Source organism: Vanellus vanellus, assembly GCF_965231255.1.
Source record: "Vanellus vanellus genome assembly, chromosome: 18".
Taxonomy (NCBI): Eukaryota; Metazoa; Chordata; class Aves; order Charadriiformes; family Charadriidae; genus Vanellus; species Vanellus vanellus.
The window spans coordinates 11230510-11250367 of NC_138923.1; the positions used below are offsets into that span (position 1 = coordinate 11230510).

General features: G+C 56.8%; 1 protein-coding gene across 1 annotated transcript; it reads right to left on the reverse strand.

Moving 5' to 3' along the window:
* Positions 1 to 3456: 3456 nt before the first annotated feature.
* On the reverse strand, positions 3457 to 18506 carry LHX6 (LIM homeobox 6). Its single transcript, XM_082492740.1, has 10 exons — positions 18427 to 18506; positions 17740 to 17880; positions 17354 to 17536; positions 17154 to 17275; positions 11159 to 11379; positions 8731 to 8831; positions 8551 to 8646; positions 6353 to 6527; positions 5534 to 5637; positions 3457 to 3787 (listed from the first exon to the last, which is right to left on the reverse strand). The coding sequence occupies exons 1-10, from the start codon at positions 18499 to 18501 to the stop codon at positions 3767 to 3769; spliced, it is 1239 nt and encodes a 412-aa protein (XP_082348866.1). The 5' UTR covers positions 18502 to 18506; the 3' UTR covers positions 3457 to 3766.
* Between the last annotated feature and the right edge of the window lie 1352 nt (positions 18507 to 19858).

A 19858-nucleotide genomic window follows, 5' to 3' on the forward strand; every position in this document is an offset into this window, starting at 1 on the left:
ATGTAAGTGCCAGCACTTCTACTTGCATTAACTTTATTTATTACACAAATAAGACATTTACAAAGCACAACATTAAAAGTATGTAACAAAACAGACATTGGTTTTACAAAAAAGTGCTTACAATTTAGTTTTACTTTTTTAAAATAAATATTAGTCTTGACTGTCCACTCATTCAGAGATATTTTTTTTTAACCATTGTAGCCAAGACATGCAGAATTGCAACATGCTACAACAAAATGATTGGTGGATGAAATAAAACTGATGTGTCTATAGTTGGCATCCTACAGATATATCACTGATAGTAGTGCAGGATTGGTTCCCGCTCCCCCGTCCCAACTAGTAAGTTGTGTAAGCACCTTTAGCTCGGGCATTGGGGTTAACCAGCATGAGCCAAAAAAAAAAAAATTGGTAATAAAACTGTAAACCATTCCACTTTCAGACCCTAGCCATATTCAGTTACCTTATTAAACTTGAGTGAAAAGCCTTTCACTGGATATCTTCATTGGATTTTATCTGCAAAAGGTTTTGTAAGTAGCAACTGGAAAAGTTTAGTACATGGAGTCTACATTGCTGCACCAGAACCCATTTGGCAATTACTGAATAAACTAAGAAAACGAGAATTATTTTAATTTTATTTTTTTTAATCTACAGACAGGAGATGAATGCAAATGACCTGAGATAAGGTTTGGTTCAGTGGCAACAGTCAGTGTGAAATATGTTGTGAAACAATGTATTGAATAAATTAGAGGATTTCTTACATTCTTGGTACAGTTGAGTATTTTCCATACACATAATTAGCTCTAAAACTGCACAAGCTGAATTGCTTCCAGTTTTTGCAAACAATTTGGGCTTAATATAAACAGAGCCTGATTTCTGAATTAGCAAAGCTGCTCCTGGCTACTTATGGGGGAAGGTGCCCCGGAGCAGAGTCTGTGCAGGGCCCGTCGCCCCACGGGTCGCGGTGAGTCCCCTTCCACTGGAGAGAAGCACCTATGCTCCTTGGCCCCTGCTTTGCACTCCGGTCCTGTCAGTGGTATCAGTTATAAAAACGTTGATATACAGTACATTTCACAAGTGGGTGGGGTTTTTTCAATCAGTAACTATGCTGATATTTAGCAGATACATATTTAATAGTTTCCCTTTCATTGCACCGCTGAGACAGAGGAGAAATGTATCAAACCATTTTCTCTCTCAACAAAACAGTTGTGGAAATCTCAAGTACTGTGGGATGTCAGGTCAAGTTACAGCCCAAAGTCTCTCCTTCAGTCTTAAATGAAATAGCTACCCGCTGGTTTATGGCACTAATTCCACAACTGAACAGTCATTAGGATGCATGAGCAAAAATAGAGAAGAAAGTTGGACCCTGGTGACCCTGCCGACCACCACCAGCATCTCAAGGCTATTGCGTGTGGACACAACAATCCACCTCAACGTCGCGATTACAAACGCTCCACTGACAGCCAACAAAGGGAATGCCCGTCCTGTGCTCATTGCTACAGACAAGGAGAAAAGTGACTGGAATGGGTGCAACTTGTGACTGTCCCCTCCCCGAGAGGACACTTCTGCAGCGGTGCTTCCAGTAAGGTCAGGCGTGCAGGAGTGCCTTGTCACTGGTTACACACTAGAAATGGTTAATCGCACATCAGGAGGTGACAATACTTTGCAGACTTAATTTCCTCTCTCCTGTCAAATGTTATTTTAAATTGGGGATGGAGCTGCTAGCTGCTGGCTGCAATTAGACAGAATACTGGCCTAACTGTCCAAGGTATTACCATCACTCTCTTTCTCTCCCTGTACTTTTTTTAATATATATATACACACACACACAGACGGGGTGTGTGTGTGTATATATATGTATATATTTGTTCCAACAAATACCAATGCATGCTTGTACTCAGTTACTTCTCAAACCAAGAGATCTTGGTGGCCACCTCAGCAGCCATCCCCCGTCTCCTTACGCCATTCCCCATGCGGTCAGAGCAGCGAGCATGCCTCGTGGGTAGCTGGAGCTGTGTGTCCAGCCGTCAGTGACACAGTCAGGAGAAGGCTTGCCGCGTGTGCAATACGGGCTGGCCAAACCAGCGGGATGGCTGCCCACCGGGCCCATGTTCGAGATTGATCCAGGATCTCCCAGAGAGAAAAACACAAGTATCTACAGCCCGAATTAAAAACAAGTTATGTAATGGATGGATTCCTGTCTTCTGCTCCTCGGGCACAGTTCGGTCATATTACGCACTAACTGTGGCTCATAGAAGGCTTTCACATTCTTGGAAACATGGCCTCACAGACACTTAGCAGCAAGACAGACCCGTGGGCTTGCATGGAGAGAGGTTTTGTTACAGACCTGCTCTTGGCTCAGTGCAAACTGAGAAGGGCTGGCAAAGGTTACTTGTTTACTTTTTGTTATTACCGTCAATGAAGAATCATTTCAGAGGTTTTTTCCTGATTTGGGGCCAGACTGCTCAGCACTTCCTTTGCTGTTGCAATGAGCCCTGCAATGCCAGCCCCACCGGCAGCAGTCCTCCGGGGCTGTGCCTTCGGCCGTACTCCAGCGGGAGAGAGCAACAGGAGGGCAGAGGGAATCAGAGAGGTGCTGCCAGATAAAGGAATATGCCATCACACTGCTGTCCACTCAGCTAGTGACTGTTCCTGCCAGCCTTACTGCGGTTTTCACCTTTTTAACTGGTCTCTGATTGCTACCCCACTGTTTCCACTAACTGGGTCCGCACCAGGGCAGAACATTTCTACACCTTTACGGTCAGCTTCCATTGAGGATTTCCCAGTCCCAGAGTATGGAGTGTCTTAAGAGTTCTGTGTAGGTACATTCTGAAATCACCCATTTGTGATCCAATATGACTCCAAGGAAATAAAGTAGCTTGTTAATAAAAAACAAGAATAAAAAATTAAAAAAAAAAGAAGTTTTGGCAGATGGCTGTGAGAGGAGAGAGATGTTCAGTGCTCTAAGAACAAGTCAGCAATCAAAAAGTTCAGGGTGCTAAACCTGGCTCTGCCACCAACCCCCATGGTTCCTCTCAGTTTAGGACATCTCAGCTTCCCCTCCTATAAAATGGGGGGAAAAACACTAAGATTTACTTACCTTAAAGTAAATCAAAGGACATGTGATTCTAAAGCACTTTGAGGAAGAAAAACTGCCTATTATTTCCAGCTGGCATCGTGTTTTCCACTTAGTGGAGTCTCAGCTACCCGCGAGTTTGGCTCAGGAAGGTCTGTGTATATATCAAGTTGCTGAGCCAAAAAAGCCCATTTCAGATTTCACACATGCAAGTGGAGATAAGGAGGGACGTCCGGGAACCGACAGCGCTTCACTGGTGCAAAAAGAGAATCAGGCCAAACCACGTAAATTCCTCCTTCCTTTATATTCAGAGGTGATCATCGACCCCCCTGAGACTCAGCATGTTCTGGTTTGTTCATATTCCCGTGGGTTTGGGAGCAAGATTTGCAAGCACAGTAGAGTCACTAATTTTGACTGTCTGGCATTGCCTTGGAGAGACTCACGGTCATTCTACAAGTCCACAAGAAACAAGTGAAAAATGTAACTCTGCACTCAACACACACATACACAGAGTGTCGCTGGAGAAATAATAGTGGATGTTAGGTGCTGGTCAATGGAAATAACTGAGAATGCTGGATCTGAGTTTCTCCTGCATGACTGATAACAGTTGCCTTGGGCTGGACGCCGTGTTTCAGCGGCTGAGGGGCAGTGGTGCTGGTAGCGCCATGGGCAGATGAGGAAGAGTTCGCGCAGTCAGTACTGAAAGAGGATGACCTAGTGGGAAAAACGGGAATCGAGCATTAGCTGCTTTCAGAGACAGAGAGCCCTCGCAATGCACGCATGCATTCAGGGACCAACAGAAAAGACATGTGCCCCGCTGCTGCCGCGGGTGCCCAGGCAGCCGCTTCCCCATGGAAAAACCCTCTCTGGAACTACTGCCTGCCCACGGAATGGAGCCAGCCAGGGGAGGCACAGGCAGAGGTAACAGGACTGTGGCAGCACACGGTCTGAGAGAGGGCTGCACCCCTGGGGACACCTTTAGCTATGAAACTATGCCGTACTGGGCAACACACTGAAACCAGTATTGATTTGCTCTGGTACGGCAGCTACCGAGAAAGATGGCCATTGCCAACAGTCCTCACTCTATCCACCTCCCTTGCTAATCAGCACAGGCTTCCCTCAAACCGCTCTATCTCTCTGCTCTGCCAGTACCGTGTCTGTCCTTGCCATCAGCCGCGGGAACAGCCGCTGAGCTGGTCCTGACTCGGTTCTCCCACAGCTGCTGCGCTGGGTACCCCGAGAGGAGCGGGGCTGTGTGCCCCACGGGCAGAGGGAAACAGAGACTTAGCCTTTATGTGTGTTTTCCCAGGATCTCAGCTATCACTGCTTTTAAAAAATTTTGGATGTGGAAAAAAAAGGCTGCTTCAGGTTTCAGGAATTCAACATGCAAGTGATTGTTCAGAAAAGGAGCTGGTTGGGGGGCAGCTCCATGTCCTGAAAACCCAGTTCTGCAACAGCTGCGAGCAAGCAACTACACTTAAATCACAGGAACGACTTGCTGCAGTGAAGTTTCTCTGAATGACAGCACCAGGACTGTATAATATTTTCTGAAAACTCTCCAGCTTGCTGTGCAGAGACCATGACAAAATGGTAGCATTTAGGCTGAAAAAGTAACTTTGCTATGCCCCCGCTTGTGCTTATTGAAACAGAGCTCAATAAGCTACCATTGCTGCTCCAGAAAGAGAGAGATTTGAGAAGAGAGATGCTGAGAACTTCTAACAGTAAAGACAAAAGCTAAAACAAATAAAAGTTGCCAAAGCCACTCAAACTGGGCTTCTAAATAAAACCTTATGAGCCTCAGCACATTTCAGAAGGCTTGTCCCCAAATAAGCTGTGTGTTAGAACTGACAGATACTTTAAGTGCTGAACAGAAAAATAGCAATATGCAATATTGTTTCCTGGCCAGACATTGTGAAATAACATTCCTACTTCAGATACTGTAACAGCCAGTTGTTATTTTTTTAAGCAATACTGGAATCCCCAAGAAATGAACCTTTCTTAATAACTCATGGAAAACTGAGAAGTTAGCACATGCTAAAGGTCCCCCCTGCTCCGTTGCTAACAGCCAGTCGCTGTCTGCACCGACAATGTGTGCAGGCAGCTGAAGAACGGAGCGGGAGAATGGAGCTCATTGCACATGGGAAGGGGAAACACCAAAGAGAGAGGAGTTCAGGCAGGAGGATGTCAAAAGCCTTCAGTGAACGCAGGCACAGCATCCCAGCACATCACAACAATGAGGGGTATTTAGTGAAGAACAAAGCGATGCCATCTTGACCAACAGTTGGTACATCGAGCTAGGGCCACCACAATTAAGAAAAGACACATGAGTGGGCGGCAGCTGCCAGAGATCATGGAGAAGCAGTGATGCTGACAAGAGACAGCAGTGGCAATGATGTTACACAAAAATCTTTGCTGCAGTTGAGGTTTGGCCCCAAAGCCTGAAACAGGGTCTACAATTACCTTCTCACCCCTATTAGATAGTGGTCCTTCCATGTCTGCTTTGAGGTGCACTGGTGGAGCAGTGTAGGGAAGTCTACAGTGCACTTGTCCACACTGTACCTGACCTGTGGATGAGAAGAGGCTTCAGCCTCTGTTACTACAAACAACACACGTCCTGCAACCGGCACGGTCAGGCTTCCACCAGGGAGCAGCTCGGGACACGCGTGGAAGAAGAGGTGCCTGGTGGATCAGGCAGAGGCACAGCAGGAGCCACGTTTTACCATGGCCCACATGGGTGAGGGAGGGGAGAAGCTTCACAAGAGTCACAAAGCGAAAACCTCCGTCCAGGCATAACCAAAGGCCCAGGCATGACCCAAGCTGCCCGCCACTCGCAAATGGTTCACCAGCACTTGGCAACTGAGAAAGCAACTCTGATCTTGTGAGCAGCAAGGAGACGACTTGAACACTGAGCTCAACAGGGCACATTCACGCCTCTTGTCCATGACAAACAAAATGCAAGGAGGGCCAAGGACCAGTCAGGTAAAACCCTGGCAGTGACATTCCTGGGCATGAGGTATGGAGGAAAAGAGGCTGTAGCAGCCCCTTCTCCCCTCCTCCTCTCATCTGGGGCTCCCCTGTAAACGGCACTTCAGAAAATCCCAAAGACAAAGCTCATCAGATCACGAGGAGGAGGAACGCGTGCACCAGACATGTAAGGGAGTACAAGGGCGTTTTTGACAGCACTTTGTGCCACAGCACTACCGCCTGCTCCCGGGGAGCACCCCCCTGCCCTGCCGTCCCCGAGCACCCCGCTGCCGGACCCTGCGAGCCGACACTTACTTTCTATGTATCCGTGCAGCGTCACCATCCGGGCCCGCTCCGGGCTGCTGAAGGGTGAGTAGTGAATGTCATCGGAGAGCGAAGAAGGGATGCGGGACGGGGGGGCTCCCGAGGGCGGCACCGTGTGCTGGGGGGTGTGTTTTTTATGGCGGGCTCTGCAGTTTTGAAACCAAACCTGAAACAAAAACAGCAAACCCTGTATCAACGGAGAGACAATTGGACTGAAGTGTGGTCCTTCACCAAAACCCTATGATGAGTGTCTCTTCCAAGTATTAAAAAAAAAAAAAAAGAGACTCAAATTTAGAAATCTGCACACTGAAATGCATCACCAGCATTCCACCAGCTTCCTTCCATAGCTTTGTTTTACACTCACTAGAGCAGGAGTTTTTTCTCAAGACAGTACAAACATTAGGGTACCCAAAGTGGCATCTCTACCATTAATTTCTTTTGGTCAAAACCAAGACCATTCTTTATTAGGGTAATTAAAACTTTCAAGCTTGTGGCAGGAGTCACTGAATGAAACACCCTGACTAGGTGACACAGAAACTCATGTTAATGATCACACTATTCTTTTCCACACTGAAATAATTTTAACAGCAAGCTGCTCCCTGAGCTGGAAGGGCTGTGAAAGCCCTCGGCAACAGCACCGTACTGGCCGGGGCAGCAGCCGGGCAGAAACACCCCCTGTACCCAAGCTTGGCTGGGTTCATCCATCCCTGCAGGCAGAAAGCCTCGTCCCTGCATGGCTTCCACAGCAAATGATGGGAGCACCCTTCAAGGTCTTATTTAGACTTTAACCTTCAGCCCCAGCTAGCCTGGCCTAAGAGCAGGGCTGAGATCAGCTGGGAAACGCGTGAGCATTGATGAGGCAAGGGGAGACAAAACCCAATAAAAGCTTAGACTAGGAGAAGATGTGACTTCAGGAACAATGAAAACAATATTTTTTTAATCACTTGTGGTTTACTGCATTCAAAAACCACATCAGCAGAGCATTAAAGCTGAGAAAGGAGGGCACTGTGGGATCCAGCCCTATTCCAGCTGAGCAGCAGGTATGAGCCCTCTGACCATATCTCGCTGCTTCTAATTAAAGGAATAGTTAGGGGATTATATCCTAGAGTTCATACATGCATGGAGGGTTCTATGCTAATGTGGTGATTTCTTTCTTATGCTTTAATTTTTGAAAGATAGCTGGGAGTAAAAATCTCCAAGGCTGAGAGAAGATCAGCTCTCTGAGGCTGCACATGCTGGACCACAGAGAAGGAAACAGTCGTAGGCATTTGACAAATTGTTTCCTGTTCAAAGTGCCTTTAAAAAATATCCGCATAAAAAATAGCCCAGTGTGCAGACTGCTTGATCTTTAGCTAAATGAAGAATCTCAATAACTGAGCCTCGAGCCAGATTTTCACACACGAATTTTAAATGTGTCATTGGCAAAACAATCCTGGATGAAAGCTCCGAATTTATTTTAATCACTCATGGGTTTATTGTATGCAGAAAATATGTCAGCAGAACATTAAAGAGTATAAGTGTCACCAGGGAGCAAAGCTGGGCTGTCTACGGGGACGGCGAGCTGGGAGTTGCAGAGGGGACATTTTTCTCAGTCCATACAGCACTGCTCTCCCTCCCCTCCCAAACAGCACAAGCGCAGGGACTTTCCTGCCACTGCTTCCCCTGGGGCTGAAAAACCCCTTTTTCTTTAAACTTCTCAATCCCAACGCTTCCTGAAGCAGCTGGCTTTGCCTGCTCCTGGCGGGATAGCTGCTGGGGAAGCGCCTGCGCTGCCGGTGCCAGTGGCTGCTGTCGGGGCAGAGCACGGAGCTCCGGGGTGGCAGGCTAATGGCAGCTTTCCCACATGGCAATTTATTGGGACTGGCTGGGGCTGTATGGTTTGGGGTTTTTTCATTGCATCACAAGAGGGAAAAACAAATAGAAAACCCATGAGTGGGACAGAGAAAGACTGGTGCTGGCGTCGCTATGGGACCTGGAGAAGCCGACAAACTGGTGACGGAGCACAAAGCTGCTGGATGTGGCAAGTCCCGGGGTGGATGTGCGGGAGCAAAGGGCCACGGGGACGTGAGCCCTGCCTAGCACCAGCCTTTCACCTCCTCTGCCCCATTCCTCAGCCCTGCTTGGCCGACGGTGCCTGCACCCTGCCCACACCCTGCCTGCACCCTGCCCACACCCTGCCTGTCCCTCACCTGAATGACTCTCCGACTCAGCCCCGTCATGTCTGCCAGCTTCTGAAGCGTTTGTGCGTCGGGGTTGTTGTCCTGAGCAAACTGTGCCTGCATGACCTGGGGGGGAGGAGAAGGGAGAGGGGGTCAGGATGAGGCCGGGGAGCCGCAGCCGCTCTGGCCCCCCCGGCCCAGCCCCGCTACCTGCAGCTGCTCGGCGGTGAAGGAGGTGCGGGCCCTCTTGGCCGGCTTCGGCTGGCTGTCCTGCTCTGAGGGCACAGCCCCCTCCAGCGTGATCCCGTTGCCTATGAGAGAGAAGCCCCATGCACCGCAGGTCAGAAACTCCCCTGCCCACCTGCCGCCCCCATGTGCAACGGCCGTTCAACTGGGGGACAACGCACCTGACACAGTGGTGTGGGGCACCCGCGGCATCCCTTCCTGCGAGCTGTAGCAGAAAGAGCAGAGCCCCTCCAGGAGACACCACCCGCCCCAAGGAGTTTACCATCAAATTAAGAAAAATGGAGCAAGTTGGTGGAAGATGCAGGGAACGAGGGATGGGGAAATGGCAGCAAGAAGATGGATTTCGAGGTGATGTCCTCCTGGCCCTGACTCACGGTCACCACTTGGCCACATCCTCCAGCGAGTGGCTCAGAAGGGGACCCTGCCTGCGCCAGGCTCACCAACATCCATCACTCCTGCCCCGTGCTGCTCCCCGTGACCCCGTCTTCCCCTGCAGGCACTGCCTCCATCAGTTGTTTCATTTGCTCAGAGCGTTTCAATGGGCTTCTTTCCCTGGCCCCAAATCCTGCCAGCACCCCGACCTCCTCCTCTCCTGACTCCTCAAGCAGCAGCAGGAGCAGCGCCGTCCCCATGGCCTCGGGGCACTCACACTCTGAGCAGCCACCACACTAAGGGGGATGCGCCAAGGGAGAAACTGTCCACCCACTTGCCAAACACAGCGTTGGGGTGAGACCAGCTGTGCTCGCACAGCTACGGAGCCTGCAGGGAGGGTGGCCAGAGCTGGGGTCCCTCGTTCCTCGCCACGGTCCCCGGTGCAGCTCATGTCATGCCCGGCTGCTGCTCTCGGCGGTGCGGGTGAAGGGCCGATGAGTGATGGATGAGGGAGGATGCCGGAGCGGGGCTGGCGCTCGCCCCGCTCCCAGGATGCGCCTGCACAACCCGGCGCTCGCTCTGCAAGCTGGACTGGGCTGTGATTGTCTTGGCTTGAGTTGAAGGACTTTCTCATATAGTTTGACTTGTTCTTTTAGGATGATGAATGGGACTCTGACTTCAGCAACATCTGTTTATTTTTCTTCTATGTAAAACCTCATGTGCAGAAGAAATTGCTGGGTAATTACTGGAGGGGGGGAGCGTGGCCCTCCAACTCTGCAGCAACTGCAGCTCTCCAAAGCGATCCCATCCCCTTCTCAAAACCAGGGGACACTTGGACACAGGTACCCATGCAGGACACTCGCTGTGTGCCCCAGTGCTGCCCCAACACCACGGGGCTCAGTCCACACCAGCAGAACCCTATGAGCAGCAGTGAACCCACTGCCACAGCCCTCAGCTGGGGTAACAACTCTGCGGGACCCCCCAACGCCAGACCCTGCCATCCTCACACCAGCCTGCTCTTCCAGGCCATGCGGCTTCTCCCCCTCCATCCCTGCTCCCCACCACCTCGCTCGCGTCTCCGCAGCAGCTGACCATATGGACCAAGACACCACAAGCCACATCCCGAGCCGGGACCCTCCCAGCCCAACCGGGCACTCTGTTTTCATCCTCTTACTCAAACACTGTAAACAGAAACACTCATTATTTTCATGTCAGGTTGTTAATGGTTTCCGCATGCTGCATGGACTGGGAGAAGGCATCTGCCTCCCCGTGCCCACCAAGCACTAGCGAGGGGCACAGAGGGCTGCAGCTCCGGAGGCTGCCCGCTCCCCTGAGCTGCGATCGCTGCCATATCAACATCTCTCAGGTGCTTTCCAACGCAGGACAGCCCTGGCACTGCCTGGCCTTCCCATGCACCACGTTGGACCCCACCAATTTTTTCCTCCAGGCATCTCTCTGGCCGCTGCCACGCAGGAGGATGGGGGTGGGCTGTGCCCAAGGAGAGGGGGGTGCTGCACTTCGTGACCTCAGTGTCACCAACCCGGCCCCGGCAGGAGCAGGACATGATTGGGAAAGCAGAGGCTGGCCGGCCGCTCGTGGCGTGCTGCGGTGGGGACGGCAGCATGCGGTGCGGTCCAGCTGGGAGCGGCGTGTCCCCGGGCAGGCAGGGCGGGTGGAAAATGATGGGAAGGTTTTGTCGGCTCGCCAGCTTTCCCACCTTCTAGATTTATGACTCATAGCCTCAAAATCCCAGTGGCTTCCGCATTCGCTGCATGCGGTGCACTGGGCTGCACAGGACTGGGGGCTTGCCCCCAGCATTGCCCATGGCACACAGGTCTCCCATGAGCCGTGGATGTCGCTGGCACATCGGCCACCCCCAGGAGCCCTCTGCCAGCCCAGGGCCACCCATCAATCCCTTTTGGCAATGACAGGACCAGCCCCATACCCCATGATGGGCGTCAGCATGGGGGACAGGGACATCCCAGGGCGAGGCCGCGACCACGGTGTTGGGGCTGCATACCGTTTTCCGCCGCTCGCTTGAGGTTCTCTATCATGGTGTCGTAGTGAATCCGGCACAGCACCTTCTCCTCCACCAAGCCGAATTCCTCGCCGGTGGAGAGCTGCCGCTTGCAGGAGAAGCAGGCGAAGCAGGCGAGATGGTAGGCGTTGCCCCGCGCTCGCCGCACCCAGTCGCTGGCGTAGATCTGCCTGCCGCAGCGGGCGCACTTTGTACCAAACCGGCTGCGGGAGGAGAAGAAGCAGGGTGAGGGCAGGAGGTGAGGGCAGGAGGTGAGGGTGCTGCTGCCATTCCCATTGCTCGCCCCATCCAGCCCAAATCCCACAACACCCATGCAGGGAAAGAGCTGCAGTGAAGCCGCCCCACCGATGCCATTGTCCCACGGCAGGGCAGCATGGGCAGCAGTGCGGGCAGGAGAGGAACGTGACTCAACGCAGCCCAGCGGCGCCAGCGACCGAGGGGCTGAGGTGACGCAGCGCCATGAATCAGCTTCCAAGCCCGTGGGCTTTTTATTTTGATAACAGCCAGTGTGAGACTCGGATGGAAACTGTGTCAAAGCTGGTTCTCTCCCATTGCCATAAATCAAAACATGTGTTTTCTCCTCACACATACAGCCGCACGCATCTGCTTTTTCCTCCTACGAGGAGTCTCCTCGCTGCGAGAGGATGATGATCATGCTGGAGTGAGTTATGCTAGAAAGTAGCTCAGTGCAATGAAGAGCCAAGGAGACGGCCAGGATCCCCGCACTGGGCACTGAGTGTTTGCATGCACTTCTGAAAAAAAGCTCATTTCTGCCAGGACACGGGGAGCAGCAGATGTAACCCCCGTGGCCCAGTGTCTCCAGGCCAGCGCTGTCCAGGAGATGCTGCCTGTAGCGCAGGCATGGCCAGGCACAGCCTTGGTTTGGCTTCTACATTTTAGTATTACCACTGCTTGAAAAAGTAAATGCAACGAGCAGCGAGCAGCAGCAAGAGCAGCAGGGGAGATGCGAGCATCTCCTCTGTCACTGTAGCACTGGTGCTGGCTCAGACACAGCCCTGATCGCCGCCACTGCACTTCCCCGCACACCCACCGCCACGGCCTCGGGCTCCCTGGGGGCTCCCACACAGCCCCCCGCTGCAGCCGGGCCCCGCACGCTCCCGACCCTGCGCTGGCCAGGGAGCGGAGCCGCTGCCACTCCTGCCCGAGCAGCTCCAGCATCGCTCAGCACAGGCATGAAACACTGAGAAGAGACAACCACACCAAGCGGTAGGAGACCCCCGGCACAGCATGCCCCTCGGGTTCGGCTGCCCAGAGCAGCCCTGGCCGCTGCGGGCGGTGGAAGAGCGCAGGTCAGCCCACCGCAGCCAAGGCACGCTGCCTGTGCCCAGCCCCACGCCGCAGAGCTGCTGCCCATCACGGGCTCAGTGAGATACAGAGAGACCGTCCTGTGCTGGAATTACTAATTGCAAAAATATTTGGGAGAAAAAGAAAGGTTTAAATTTTTCAGCCTGACCATAGCTGACCAAAAAAAAAAAAAACCCACCCAACCTAAAAGGACTGCCTTAGAGAGGATATTTCTGTGCTGAAATTATACAGAGACTTAGCTAAGAGACTTCACTAATTTACTTCAGATGGGAACATTGTAAACTGACTGTGTGCCAGCTAGTTTATATAAACGCACAAACAAAAGAACTGTATTAATTTTTTATTTAGAAGTAAAGATCATTCCTGTAAATTGAATTACTTTGAACAATGTGCTATGTAAACAGTCGTACTTGCTGAACGGTATCAAACGAGGGGCAGGCTTACCGAGCTAATGGCACGTGGTAATCGCCGCTCCTTACTCAAATCACAGCCTGCTGCAGGGAGGGGGGCACTGCACAGGGACGGGCACATCCCTGTGCCTCCGGGACCGAGGGGAAACTGAGGCACATGCTGGGAAGGTCACATGTCCCATCCTTGTCACGCACTGTCTGGGATCTGGGGGGGCACGCAGGTGGCCCCAGACCCACAGCACGGTGTCCCCCCAACCTCGGTTGGTGGTGGTTCCCAGGCAGCGGGGCAGGGGCTGCCGAGAGCGCGGGGGCTCTTGGCGCCGCAGCAGCCATCGCAGGCAGGGGCAGACACTGCTGTCCCCTGCAGATCCATGGCACGAGCAGTGCCCAGCAAGAGACCGAGGCTCGGCAGCCAGACGCAGGCACGGAGGCTGCGGAGGCTGCGGTGGCTGCAGTGGCTGCGGCACCGGCAACTGCCGATGCCGCGCCTGTGGCTCTTGCACAACACCTGCCTCCGGCACCAACCACAGCAATCAGGTTTTACAGAAACCAGGCTGAGCTGGGGCTGGGCATGGGCACCCGCTGTCACCCAACTGAGACCACCACTGCAGGGACCGCCACCACCAGTGACGCAGGAACAGGGAGAGAAATGCCTGTGAGCCGGCTGACCTGACCTGTCACCACTGGAAACAATGGCTCAAAAATAAAACAGACTTTAGTTCACCGAGCTTGCAGGGCAGTGACAGTCCAAAGAGCCCCATCCACTCGGGGCTGTGTATCACCAGGCAAGGGGCTCCTGTCGCTACTGCCACCCACCTGGTGGGGACGGAGATGGGGACGGGGCCACACTGCATTGGAGACGCGGAGCTCAGGCTTTCCCTGAGCCCAGCACTGTAGCACAGGCCGGGGCATCACCAACATCTGCCAGAGCCATGGGCTCAGGCCCCGCGCACATGGTTTGTGGTCAGGCAAGCAGATGCTGCCAGCTCTCCATGACCGTTAGCACCAGGAGATGGAAACTGCCAACAACATTACCAGGAAAGACTCATCCCAGAGAGACTCATCCCAGAGACTCATCCCGCCTCCCCCAGGGGCGGCCGCAACATCTGGGGCGCGGGAAGAACAGAGGCAGAAGGATGCCCTGGTGTGTCCTGGCTCTCATACGCTGCTTGTACCCGGGTGCCACAGCTCCCTGAGCCCTGCTATCCATCCCCGCCTGCTGGGACAGGGCAAGGGACACCCAGCTCCCAGGGCCACAGCTCCCAAATGTCCCCAGCCCCTCCTGGGCCCGCTCCGTAGGAAGTCCCTAACACAGTCCCCCGAGCCAGATGGAGCTTCCAGACATCACCTCAGATCGCACAGCGGACCAGTGGCATGTCACCACAGTGAGTCCATCTCCACGCTGAGCCACAGCAATGCTCGAGCAGGAGCATCATCCCAGCAGGGCGCAACAGCAAGGGATGACGGAGGCCACCTGGGCCGTAGCCGGGCTATGGGTGCTGGCCCACCCGCAGCACAGCTTTTTTGCTGTCCCAGCCCCCAGGGACACAGACCAGGGCCAGCAATCCCACACTCGTGTGCCCAAGAGCTGCCCAGCAAGGCAGAGAGCCACAGGGGTCCCAGCGGAGTGCTGCGGGAATCACACCGGGCTGACACCGGGCCTCTCTGCGACCGGAGCCGTGGGAGCTTGGCCGCGAGCAGCCCTCACATCGCCCGGGAACACAATGTTCTGCTCAATGAGCTCCAATTTTAATTTGGTTCTCCTCGAAGCGCTGGAGCCCTGGATGCCAAATGCAATTATTTGACAAGACACAGGAAACAGCAGTGTTTGCTTAAAAACGCACACGAGGCCGCAGAGCCGTGGTAGCGCCAGCGCTTACACAGCCCCTCATATGAACGGGGAAGGGAAGGTCAGACAGACCAGGCCAAAACGTGCCCACCATCGGGCAGCAGTGCCCACCCGGCAGCGGGGCTGTGCCTGTGGACAGCCCCATGCCCGACAGCCCCCCAGCCCCGGCTGCCCATGAGCAGCCCCGGCTCCCGGGGAATTAGCACTGGTGCGGTAAAAGCAGCCGTGTGCTCCGTGCAGAGCGCATCCCACCACCCCTTCCCATCTGCCTTGGCTGCAAAGATCCGCGTGTGTTGGGATGGGGTTTCTGTTTTGCTTTTAAAGAAAAAAAAAAAAAAAGAAAAGAAAAGAAAACCCACGCATTTCATCTGCAGCAAATAAAGCAAATAATAAATAAAATTAAAAAAAAAAAAAAAAAACAAACCAAACATCTCAAGAGATGGATTTGTCCTTCGAGCCCCGACTGTCCCGGGTCGCCAGGCTGCGGGCTAGGATGGGGGCCGGGGCCGGGCGAGCGGTCCCCGAGCCGGGTTTGCCAGGGGGCTACCGGGGGGCGTCTGCCCCGACCCGCCCCGGCCCTGGTGAGCGGCTGCGGCCGCAGACGAGCACCGACGGCGGCGGCCGCGCGGCTCAACCCGGCGGGCTCCGCCGCGGCTGCCCCCGGAGGCGGCGGGAACGACCCCCGCCCGCCGCCCCCGCAGCGGGACCGGCGCGGGGCTCGGCCGGGGGTCGCAGCGACCCCGCAGCCCCGGGGGCTGAGAGGGGGAGAGCGGGGCCGCCCCGCGCCCGCCCGGCTCCCAGCGCCGCCGCTCCCGCCGCGCGGCGCTTCACCCCTCAGGAAAAGTCAAAAATAAAAATCCAACCTGTATTTTTCAGTAAAAAAGGCAAGTGCGAAGCGCGGCCCGGGAGCCCCCCCGCCCCCCGAAGCGGCGGCCCGGGAATCGGGGGGGTCCTGCGGCGCCTTCAGCGATTTTCGTTTTAGTTTTCCGGCGGCGGTGGCGGCGGGCGGAGACCCCGCGCGGGTCGGGGCGTTCTGCCGCAACGGCTGCGGGTTTGACAGACGGTATTCGCTGCATTTGCTCGAAGGCAATTTAGAGATCCAGTCGCTACTTAAAAACCGCCTTCGGAAAGGTCCATACTTTAAAAATGGTAACGGCGTCGCAACGGTTATTAATTAAACTCAAACGCTGAAAATGCCCTGAAGCGTCGCAACGGCACCGCGGACTTCCCTAAACCTTTCTCTTGAGAGCGAAGGAAATTTGGGTGAAACGACCGAAAAATAGCAGATTAATAATAATTATAACAATAATAACAACAACGGTAACAACCGGGCAGGACGGGGAGCGCGGCGGCCCCGCGGGGACGGAGCCCGAGGAGCCGCGCACCCCGCGGCGGCACCGCGCCCGGCGGGACGGGGGGGCCGAGCCGCGCTTTAGCGAGCATTTGGAGACCCTCCCGGTAACAAACGCTAAAGAAATCTCGGCGGTTGTTCCTGCCCCGCACGCCCGGCCCGCGGCACCTTTGTCGGCGGAGGCAGCCCCGACCCGCTCCGCCGCCGCGGGAGGATGCTGCCGAGCCCCCCGCGCCCCGCCGGGGCCGTTCGCACCGCCTGCCCGCCAGTGCCCTTCCTCCCGGGGCGAACGGTGTTTCCTCATCCTGGTGGGATGGGGGAAGTCAGAGCGGGGGGCTCTGATGTTTAGTTAAATCCCAGTGAGGAGCTCAGGCTGCTCCATCCCCTCCTGCCTCTCTTTTGGGCGAAAAAATCGTGGTTTAAGGTTTATAACCAAAAGGCTGTCGGGGCCGGGAACGGCCTCCCCGGCAGGACGCGCTCCCCCGGGGGAGGCAGGTCCGGACCGAACCCCGCGGCACCCGGCGAGCCCCGGCCCGGCCGCGGGGACCGGCGCTGCCGCCGATGGCTTTCGGTTCTTTAACGCGCTCCGGCCACGGCCGCTCCGGCGCGTTTGCGGTGCTGCACCGCGGACAGAGGTTTCCAACCGCCGTTCGGCACCGCGCACCGCCCGGTACACATTTACCCTCCCGGCTGCAGCCGGGGCGACGCCGTTCGACCAACACTTCCCCGGGCGAGGGGACGATTCCCCGCCGCGCGATTCCCGCGGAGCCCAGGGTCTCCGGCCGCGGTGCCGCCGGGGGTCAGGACCCCCTCCGGGAGGTGGTGCGGCTGCAGCCCAAATCCCCGTCCTCCCCGTGCCCCGAGGGGACGGCCCTCCGCCGGGCTGCTCCGGGGAGCCCGCCGGCTTTTTCACACCTTCTCCCCGCCGGCGCCAGCGCCGGAGCGGCCCCGGCCCCTCGGCAGCCGGCGAGGACGCCGAGCCCCCCCGGAGCCGGAGCTTCGGCGCGGAGCTGCCCCCCGCCCCCAGCCCGTCTGCCCTACCTGAAGTAGTCCATCTTGCAGAAGATCTCCTTGTTCTTGATGTAGCAACTGTGCTGCTGCCGCAGCGACGTGCGGCACACGGAGCACTCCAGGCAGCGGACGTGCCAGATGAGGTTGTTCACCTGCGGCAGAGAAGGGGGCTGAGACCCGGGGCCGCCCGCCGCCCCCCGCCCCCCGCCGCCGCCGCCGCCGCCGCTCACCTTGAGCAGGTACCGGTCGAGGATCTCCAGCCCGCAGCTGGAGCAGACGTTCTTGCCGGCCGACGGCGTGGAGGAGGAGGAGGACGGCGGGGAGCAGACGGACGGCGTGGAGGGTGTGCTGGGCGCCGAGCGGGCGTCCTCCTTCTCCAGGGCACCGGGCAGCGGCTCCCCGTCGGGCTGCGACTGCGGGCAGAGCCGCCGCGGGGCCGTCAGCCGGGGCCCCGCAGCCCCCGCTGCGTCCCGACGGGTCCCCGCAGCCCCCGGCATCCCCGGCATCCCCGGCCCGGCGGGTCCCCGCAGCCCCCGGCATCCCCGGCCCGGCGGGTCCCCGCAGCCCCCGGCCCGATGGGTCCCGGCGGGTCCCCGCAGCCCCCGGCCCCGCTTACCATGGCGCGGGCGTGCGGGTCGAGGCAGCGGGCGCTCCCTTTGGGCAGCGGCTCCGGCGGCATCACCTTGCGGGAGAGAGCGGGAGAGGGAGGCTGCGGCTCCATGCGCCGGGCGAGCGCGGGGCACCCTATATAAACCGCCTCAAAACAATAAATAAGAACTTTCTAGTGGCCATTTAAATCCTTTGCAACAAAAGCTGCGTCTCTTTAATGAAGCAATTTGAATGTGGATTGAATTCTCTCCCTGCCTGCACTTAACCCGGGCCTCTTGAAGTAATCGCTCGGTTCCCATGCGAGCCAAAGCGCTGAAAAAACCCCACAAACTACCTGCAATTAGAAATTGCCGTAAATGCCCGAGATAAGAGGTACCCAGAGTGTCAATTCCGGCTGTCAATCAGGGAATCCATCAGGCCACCCAAAGAATTGCAAATTTGATTTTTTTAATGGTAGTAATTAAAAATCGAAATTCTTCCCCCTCTCCCTCCGCCGAGCACAAAACGCCCCAGAAAACGCCGGGATGGAAAATCCTCCCCTCGGGCGCGGGAGGCAGCGAGCGGCCCCGGCTCCGGCCCCGCTACCGGCCCCGGCCCCGCTACCGGCCCGGCCCGCGCCCGCCCCGGGGTGCCCCGTCCCGCTCCCGCTCCCGGCCCCGCTCCCGGCCCCGACGGCGGCAGCGGCGGCGCTCACCTTGCCCGCCTCGGCGCCGGCCGGGGCGCGGCGGCCCGGGCCCCGGGGCTGCCCGCCCTCATGGCTCCGGTGCATGGGGCGGGCGCGCCCCGCTCCGCCCGCCGCCGCCGCCGCGCTCCGTGCCCGCGGGCGGCGCGTCCCGCGGCCGCGGCAGGAAGGGCGGGGAGCCGCGCCGGCCCCGCTCCCCCGCCGGGGGCGGCCGCGGGCCGGGCAGGAAGCGGAGCCCCCCCGCCGCGCCCCGGGGGCCGCCCGCCCCGCCGGGCCCCGCTACCTGCGGCGGCGGCACCGGGCGCGGCGGAGGGGGGGGGGGGGGGAAGAAAGGAAGGGGGAGGGGGGACCTCGCTGCGGGCTGGTCCTCCCCCGCCGTACGGTCGCTGCCCGCCCCGACGGGGCGCACGGGCCGGGCCGGCCCCGGGGCAGCGCCGCCCCGCACCGCCGGGACCGGCGGCGGCCCCGGAGCCCCCCGCGGGGCGGGATGGGGAGCGGCAGCGGGGATCGCACCCACCGCCGCGGCGTCTGGCCGCCCGCCTCTGCCCGGGCTTCATTAGTAACCTGATAATTCCCCGGCAAAGCCCCGGCAGCGGTTCCACCACGGAGTAATTGCAGGACGGTAACGTGAGCTGATGGCGGCCGGGGATGGATCCTCGCCGTTATTGATTTTGACAGCTAAATTGTTAACCGAGAGGGAAATCAGATGAAAGCCATTTTAGAATAAATACAAGACATTAGGTTTAAACATCGAGGTTGCAAGAAAGCCCGACAAACCCCTAAGAAACTCAGCCCAAGGCCCGCTGCTCATCCTGCCCTCCATCCTCAGCTCCGCGGAGGAAGGCAGAGCGGCAGGAGGACACGGACAGGGACAAGTGCGGAGGAGCGGTGCTGAGAAAGGACAATTTAAAGCACTCATCCGCGCTGGCAGGGTCTGAATTGGCTCCGATTGCTCCAGAAGAAACACGTAGGAGTTTTCACGGACACAGCCATGAAAGCCATGTGTCCCCTACACAGCGCTGGTTTTGTTTGCATCCGAGAGCGATGCGGGGCTGTAAGGGCCACGGCGCACCACAGCACAGTAACGCTGACGGCTTTCTCTACTCTAAAAATTACAGACCAGGCGCTCTGAGCCCCGCAAAGCCAGAACAGGCTCAGGATCAGGGTGACTCCAGCCCAGCCTCTGCCTTTCCCCGGCCTTGGGATCGAGTCTTGGCCCTGTGGGCCGGCAGCCTCCTGCCCTCGCTGCCTGCTGAGAGCAGGTACATCTCTTCAAGAGTGTTTCACGGCTGCCTGCGCCAGGAACAGCCCCTGCAGTGCTTGGGTGGAGTTGCTGGGTATTAGCACCAGCTTCATCCCTGTTCTTGCCCCCAGTGCGCTCCCTCCCACCAGCGCCAGAGCTCGTGCGAGGCAGCAACAAGGAGGCTGGGCAACGAACAACCCA